We start from the raw sequence: 7906 nt of genomic DNA, 5'->3' as shown, positions 1-7906 counted from the left end.
CCGCCGCCGCCGCCGCATCCGTGCCCGCCCAGCCCCAGCGCCAGATCCGCCTCTTCACCCTCGACGACGTCGCAAAGCACGACCGCCCCGACGACTGCTGGCTCATCCACCGCGGCAACGTCTACAACGTCTCCGAGTTCGTCGAGGACCACCCGGGCGGAGACGACCTCATCCTCAGGTTCGCCGGCAAGGACATGGGCGAGATCATGGACGACCCCGAGGAGCACTCCCACTCCGACTCGGCCTACGACGTCCTAAACGAGTACCTCGTCGGCCGCCTGCCAAAGACGCCCGAGGAGGAAAAGCTCCTCGCAGACCGCGACAGCAACGCAAAGGCCAACGGCGGCGGCGGCGCAAAGTTGGCTGCCGGAGAGTATTCGGGCAAGGACGACAGCATCATCATCACCGCCGACTTCCACCCCGACGAGACCGACGGCTCGGCCGACTTCCACAAGCACCACTTCCTCGACCTTTCGCGCCCCCTCATCCCCCAGATGTGGAACGCCACCTTTTCAAAGGAATTCTACCTCGAGCAGGTCCACAACCCGCGCCACCTCAAGGAGCCCGCCCGCCTCTTTGGGCCCGACTTCCTCGAAATGTTCACGCGCACCCCGTGGTACGTGGTGCCCATGATCTGGGTCCCCATCGCCGCCGCCATCTTCTACCGCTCCGCCACCCAATTTGCCGTCCGCAACGCCGCCCACGAGCTCGCCGCCGCCCACGCCGGCCTCAAGGGCGGCTCGGCGCTGCCCCTTTCGCTCGCCTCGTCGTCGGCGTGGAGCGTGGCCGTGACGCAGACGTTTGCGTGCTGGGCGGCGGGCGTCGTCATCTGGACGCTGCTCGAGTACACGCTGCACCGCTTCCTCTTCCACATCGACGACGTGCTGCCCGACCGCCCCTTTTTCCTCATGCTCCACTTTCTCCTCCACGGCGTCCACCACTACCTGCCCATGGACCGGCTGCGGCTCGTCATGCCGCCCCTCCTGTTTTTCGTGCTGAGCTACCCCTTCACCCAGCTCGCCCACACCCTCTTCCCCAACCGCATCGCCAACGGCCTCATCTCGGGCGCCTTTAGCATGTACGTCGTCTACGACTGCATGCACTACGCGCTCCACCACACCAAGCTGCCGCAGTACATGCGCGAGATGAAGCAGTACCACCTCGAGCACCACTACAAGAACTTTGAGCTCGGCTTTGGCGTCACCAGCAAGCTCTGGGACTATGTCTTTGGCACCATGCTCTGAGCGGGGCCTCGTTCGGTGAGGCCTGGAGATGCAGGACGGCGCGGCGCGGCGCGGCGCGGGCTGAGCTAGGCTCCGCTAGGTCTCGCGCCTTGCTCCCGGCCCCCTCCCACTTTCTTTCTCGCGTCGTCGTCGGCTGGACCGCGCGCGCACTTCCTCGTCACCACCACCACCACCACCACCACCACTCCCCCTCTTCATCGTCCCTACCGCATAGCCACTGCCACCGCCGCTCTCAGCTTCATTGTCACACCGCCCCGCCATGCCATGCCACGCACGCAGCCTCTGTAGATATCCCGCGCCTCATCGCACCCATGTGCCGGCGTCCCTTTTCATCTTAATCGCCTTCTCTCCTGGACACACCAAACTGTTGTGTCGATGGGCTGGATGCGCTGGGATGCGATGCGAGGCTCGATGGATCCCAAGCCAGCTTTGGCACACGCCCGGTGTCGCAACACCTCGCCTCGCACTTCCACACCACTGCGGGCCTGCAGTTGTGACTCTGGCAGTTTGATTTCTCCCCCCTTCTCTTTCTACACATCCCAGGCCCTTGCCTCTTCGCAGGCAACGACGACGAAGCTAGATCGACTCGGAGCGTAGGAAGTCTGTGATCCTGTCGAGGCCCTCCTGGAGCTCCTGGGTATTTCCGACGTAGCCGATGCGGATCCAGCCCTGCCAGTCGAAGCAGGTACCGGGCGCGACGAGTACGCCGGCGCGGTCGTGGAGACGCATGCAGAAGTCGTCTGCATCCACCTCGTCGGTCGCCGCCGTTCGCTCTCCACCCCGCGCCGCCGCCGCTGCGGTTCGAACCAGACGGAGCAGCGCAGTGGTACCGGCCTGGGTGGGGACCCATTCGACCTGGGGCGTCTTCTCGATCCAAGCCTCGAGGATGGCGCGGTTGGTCCTTGCGAGATGGGTGTTGCGTTCGAGAATCCTTTGGGCGACGCGCGGGTGCAGCGCCCGCGCGGCGATGGCGTCGTCGACCATCGAGACGCTGATGACGTTGTAGTCGCGTCGCTGGGCAAAGGCCTCGATGAGGTCGGAGCGCGGCGTCGCGATCCACCCGACGCGGATACCGGCGAGGCTGAAGGCCTTGGACAGGCTGCCCGTGGCGATGGCGTGCGCGTAGCCCGTCTCGAGGATGGAACACGGTGGCGCACCGTCGGCGTCGTCGGAGGTGGGGAGCGAGTGGAAGAGAGGTCGGTACACCTCGTCCGAGAGGATGATGCAGCCTGGCGCGGCGCGGGCCTTGACGGCCTCGACGATGGCGTCGAGCGTGGACCGCGAGAGGGCCTGGCCGGTCGGGTTGTTTGGGTTGTTGAGGATGACGAGCGACGTCGTGGGGCGCAGCAGTGAGGCCAGGCGGTCGACCGAGAAGCGCCACCCGTCGGCAGGATCGAGCCGGCACAGATCGACGTCGGCGCCCAGGCTGCGCGGCACCTCGAAGAGCGACTGGTAGGTCGGGTGCACGCAGACGACGTGGTCGCCGCGCTTGACGAGCGAGAGCTCGACGAGAAAGTTGGCGCCGATCGCACCTTGCTGTGCGGTCAGAGTGGTGGGAAAACGTGGAGCGGGAGGTGGAGCAGCGAGACGACTGAGTTGCTGCTCTGGGCTGAGACCGACGCTGCGACACCCGTGGCGACGGGACTCACAGTGACGAGGACATTGTCCGGGCCGAGAGATCCGTCAGCGACGGCGGCGGGGTAGAGGCTTGCGATGTTCTGCCGGAGCTCCGGGCTGCCGCGGATATGGCCGTAGGTGAGGCGCTTTCCGCTCAAGGCGGCGAGTGTGGGCTCTTCGATTCCGGCCTGCCTGGAGAGGTGGTCGAGGTCGTGGAGCGAGATCGAGTCGCAGCACGTCTCTGCGAGGTTGTGGGTGCATGTCGTCTCGTACCGGTCCATCCACTGCTCGACCTTGAACACGGGCAGGCTGGCCATCTTTGCGGGATCGGCAGGCGGTGGTGGAATGCGAGTCAGCGGAGAGCGGTGCGTTGAGGTGCTAGGGGGGCGTAGGCGATGGTGTAGAGGGATACGAGGGGAGACGGTAGGGCGATGGTGGCCTTTATAGCGAGCGTCGAGGCGGCCAGGAGGGGAGGGGCTAGAGCGAGAGGCCAGGGTGCGGCCTCTTGGCCGGCTATGTGGCTGGCCCGGCCACCGAGAGCCAGAGGGACCCTGGGTGGGACCCGCTGGCTGCACAGGCCCAGTCAGTGGGGCTCAGAGTCCCGAATTCCGGCCAGTCGACACGGCACCGCGAAGAAAAAGAGGTTGGCTGACAGACGGCGGCTTGCTGGCCTGCCCACTGGCCAGGGGTGGGCTCCTTAGCCTCGCTGCCTCCTCGCTCCTGGCTCCCTCCGCACCCACACCCACCACCACCACCACCACGCTCGCCCAGCTTAGACACCATCTCTACCGACATCGCCACCCCGATATCGACATCCACCGTCGCTGCATCTCTGTGGCCTGCCGCCGTCGTCCGCCACCTCTCGCCCGCCAAGCTAAGCCAAGCCAGCTCAAGCCATGGACGAATGACAACCTCGCTCCTTCCTCGCCTCTTGATCCTTCGACCCAGATTGCCATCGCTCCCGGCACGTCTGCATCCAGCTGCTACAACCAACTTTGCCTGCGCTTCTCGTGCTCATCCTGCCCCTCGTCTCAAGTGCCACAGCACCGCGCCTCTACTTTTGCAGCAGCAGCAGCCTTGCAGGACCTCACAACGCCGACAGTGCACCGGTTCCACTGCATCCGCACTCACCTCCTCGCCCCTTCACACCGCGGTCCAGCCGGCCAGACCCAACGCCAACATGCTGGCAGACATGCGCATCCTCACCGCCCCCTCGTCCGACACCCCCCTCCTCCCACCCGTCATGCTCCAGTTCGGCGCAGACCGCTACCTCTTCAACGCCGGCGAAGGCACATCCCGCTCCTGCACCCAGCGCAAGGCAAACCTCAGCAGGGTCACAAACATCTTTGTCCCGCGCATCGGGTGGGAGGCCATCGGCGGCCTGCCCGGCGTCCTCATGTCCCAGGCCGACGGCAACCGCACCGCATCGAGCGTACACGGCCCCGCCAACCTCTGCTACGCCCTCGCAACCATGAGGACCTATGCAAAGCGCGACACCATGCAGCTACACGTAAACGAGCTTCCCGCGCACCTCCCACCATCCTCGAGAGCAGGTACTGCGCCCAAACCCTTCTACGAGGACCAGAACGTCATCGTCCATGCCGTGCCTCTGCTGCCACAGAGCTTCACCGCCCCGGCCCCCAGCAGCAGCAGCAGGAGCTGGATGAGGCCCCTGGTCAGCTGGCCAAGAGACCGAGACTCGACAACGAAGCTCAGGCCGACGAGGCCGCCGTCGAGGGTGTCCGGAGCAGGTGGAGGAGGCCCAGCTGGAACCCGGCCAAGCTCAAAGGGGACGAAGCGCAGGCCTGGATCCGCATGGTCGCAGACAGCCTCTTCAATGACTCGCTCCTCGAAAAGCGCCAGAGGGCGTCCGACCAGGGCGTCGAAATTGCCGACCTCGACACCGAGGCCCAGTACAGCGCACCAGGCTGGAAGCCGCCGCGGACGCCTGCGTTCGTCATCAGCCAGCTGCCCGACAATCCCCTAGACCTCATCGCTCGCAACGGCAGCGGCGACGTGGCCAGCGCACCTTCCGGCGAGCAGGGCGGTCAAGCGCCGGTGCTCGCCTTCATCTGCGAGGCGCACCCGCAGCGCGGCAAGTTTGACCCTGCCAAAGCCCTCGAAGCCGGCGTTGTTCCCGGCCCGAGCTTCGCCGCTCTGACTCGTGGAGACGATGTCCAAGTCTCGCGGCCAAAGAGCTGGGCCCAGATGGACGCTCAGTCGCGCAAGAGGTGGAGCGACAAGCAAAGGGTCGCCCAGTACGGCGGCAAGCGTGGCGGCGGCGCAAGATCGGCAGCCAAAAAGAACGCTGCTACCCAGGGGTCGAAGGGTGCGGCTGAGACCGACTCGGAGCCAGCAGAATGGGCCGACGTCGAGTCGGTCACCATCCGCTCGCAGGACGTCTTGGGACCGTCGAGGGCTGGCGCCGTCTTCATGCAGATTTACCTGCCCTCGGCTGCCTACATCCCCTCGCTCCTCTCTGCCGAGTCGGACGGCGCCTTTGCCGCCTACGCTGCCGGTGCCAACGTCGACAAGCCCGCCGAGCAGCACCGCATGCCCCACGCCATCGTCCACGCCGTGCCGCTCGAGGTGCTGCGCGACGAGCGCTACCAGCAGTGGATGGCCCGCTTCGGGCCAGACTGCCACCACATCCTCTGCAACGACGACGTCTGCGCCAACAAGCTCATGTTCCCCTCGAGCTCGACGATCCCCCTGCGCCTGTCGAAGCTCGACCAGCAGCTCTTCCGCGTGCCCCAGTACCAGCTGGCACCGCGGGTCTCGCTTGACGAGCTCCGCAAAGGCTCGCCCACCCTCGCCTCGCTGCAGCTTGTGGCGGCAGAGGCTGACCAGCTGGTCCAGCTCCACCCGCGCGGCGCGCCGAAGCGCCACCGGTCCGGCGCGCCCGACTTTGACTTTGCGCTCGGGTCCGACGAGGCGGAGCGGATGGCTTCGTTCCAGCTCGAGGCGGTCGACGAGTCCGAGGAGCAGCGCGCCCAGACCGACAAGCTCAAGGACAAGAACCGCAAGGCGGCCGGCAAGGGCGCCAACGGCGCCAGCCCAAAGGACAAGGCGATCGAAAGCGCGGAGCTCGGGTTGGTGCGGCAGGAGCGGCTGCAGGAGGCGCGCAAAAAGGCGTGGTCCGACTACCTCGAGGCTGTCGAGACCACGCGGCGGCAGCTGCAGCTTGAAGGCGGAAATGCGGGCGGAGCGAGCGTGGCGCCTGCCGACGACGTGCTCATCACCACGCTCGGCACGGGCAGCGCCTCGCCGTCCAAGTACCGCAACGTCATTTCGACGCTGGTCCAGACGCCCAGGGACGGCAACATCCTGCTCGACGCCGGCGAGGCGACCTACGGCCTGCTGAAGCGCAAGTTTGGCTGCGATCGCGACGGCACCTCGGCCGAGGTCAACTCGGACAAGGGCGAGGACGTCGACGCGATCCTGCGCAACCTGCGCTGCCTCTTTATCAGCCACATCCACGCCGACCACCACATCGGGCTGATCCGGCTCCTCGTCGAGCGCCGCAAGCTGCACCCGCGGCCCGCAGCGCCGCTCCACCTCGTGGCGACGAGCTTTGTGCACACCTACCTGCGCGAGTACGCGAGCATCGAGGACCTCGGCCTCGACGACGACGTGGTGCTGCTCAACAACGAGTTCCTCGACTACCGCACCGGCGTCGACCCGCTGCCGGACTCTTCGGCGGCCTCTGCCAAGGGCCAGGCAGTCGGCAAGGCGGTTGCGGGGCAGGCGCGGTCTCGCCACGTCGAGCTGAGCGCCGACGCCAAGGCCGCGCTCAACCTGAGCTACCTGCACACGGCGCGGGTGCACCACCGCGGCTCGCACTGCTACGGCCTGGTGGTGCGCCACGCGTCGGGCTGGTCGCTGACCTACTCGGGCGACACGCGGCCGTCGGACGAGCTGATCGCGGCGGGCCGGGGCTCGACGGTGCTGATCCACGAGGCGACGCTCGAGGACAGCCAGCTGACGATGGCCATTGCCAAGGGCCACTCGACGTTTGGCGAGGCCATCGACGTCGGACGCCGGATGGACGCCGACAACCTCCTCCTCACCCACTTTTCGCAGCGGTACCCCAAGATGGCGCGCTCCTCGCTCTTTGCCGCATCGTCGTCGGCCGCGGCGTCGGCACCGGCACCTGCCAACGGCGACCGAGTGCTGCAGCCGGCAACCGAGCACGGGACGGCCAAAAAGATGCCGATCGCGCTCGCCTTTGACCTGGTCACCTACCCGCTGAGCAAGTTTGGCACCATCCAAAAGTACACGCCGGCGCTCGAGGCGCTGTTTGCGGCCGACTTTGACGAGGATGCCAACGATGTTGAGATGGGCGAGGGCGGTGGTGATGCCGCAGCCGAGGGGCAGGTGGCGGCGGCGGCCAATGGGCAGGGCGGGACGGACACGGCGCGGCAGAAGCCATCTGCGACGCCGACGCCGACGCCGATGCCGATGGACGTCGATGACAAGAGTCAGTAGCACCCTCTCTCCCCGCCTTACCTCCCCCTTTGCGCACCATGCACCCCCATTCTGGGCTGTAGACAACGAGACGACGATGGACAGCTGAACGAATGATCCACACCCCCCCTCGTTTTTTGCCGATCGATGCCGGCACAGACCCGCCGTCATCTGCACCTCCTCCCGCGACGGCCGCATCTGGTGCACCAGTGACGGAAGCGACCAAGACGAAGCGAGCGAGGGCGAGGGGTGACACGGCGCAACGCAAATCGTTCCACCCGACCGAGTTCCACTACCTCTCTCTGCGCTTGTAAGTCGCCATGCCCATCCCCATCCCCATCCCCACCCTCCTCCTCGAGGCTCCTCCTCCTCTTCGCAGGGTATGGTTCAGTACGATACTGATCCCTTCCCCTCTTCATCCCTCGCTGCGGCGCGGTGCGGTGCGGTGCGGTAGTACGCCCACCCTGCCCATCGCCACACTCGAAGCACCCAGTACGGAAGCGAGGGCATGGCTCCGCACCACGATGCGGCAAACCATCACATCTACCCTCGTCAATGCACTGGTCCGACTGAGCCTG

The 7906-nt window shown here is 66.4% G+C and overlaps 3 protein-coding genes across 3 annotated transcripts in view; 2 read left to right on the top strand and 1 right to left on the bottom strand.

The window, feature by feature from the left end:
- Window positions 1-1244, top strand: part of PFL1_01159 (uncharacterized protein) — a gene marked incomplete at both ends in the record, with an annotated part of 1504 nt that extends 260 nt beyond the window's left edge. Inside the window, one exon of the mRNA XM_007878663.1 lies at window positions 33-1244. Within this exon, the coding sequence (XP_007876854.1) occupies window positions 33-1244 (1212 nt within the window). The remainder of the gene's footprint in view (window positions 1-32) is intronic.
- Window positions 1245-1820: 576 nt separating this feature from the next.
- Window positions 1821-3178, bottom strand: PFL1_01158 (uncharacterized protein; the record flags this gene model as incomplete). The annotated part of the gene is made up of 2 exons (XM_007878662.1): window positions 1821-2780; window positions 2894-3178. 2 exons carry the CDS (start codon window positions 3176-3178, stop codon window positions 1821-1823), a joined length of 1245 nt encoding a protein of 414 aa, XP_007876853.1.
- Window positions 3179-4041: 863 nt separating this feature from the next.
- Window positions 4042-7642, top strand: PFL1_01157 (uncharacterized protein; the record flags this gene model as incomplete). Its single annotated transcript, XM_007878661.1, has 3 exons — window positions 4042-4371; window positions 4509-7341; window positions 7488-7642. 3 exons carry the CDS (start codon window positions 4042-4044, stop codon window positions 7640-7642), a joined length of 3318 nt encoding a protein of 1105 aa, XP_007876852.1.
- Window positions 7643-7906: the final 264 nt, after the last annotated feature.

Source organism: Pseudozyma flocculosa, assembly GCF_000417875.1.
Source record: "Pseudozyma flocculosa PF-1 unplaced genomic scaffold scaffold00003, whole genome shotgun sequence".
NCBI classification, from domain to species: Eukaryota; Fungi; Basidiomycota; class Ustilaginomycetes; order Ustilaginales; family Ustilaginaceae; genus Pseudozyma; species Pseudozyma flocculosa.
The sequence above is the reverse complement of the archived record's forward strand: the minus strand, read 5'-3'. Positions and strand labels throughout refer to the sequence as shown.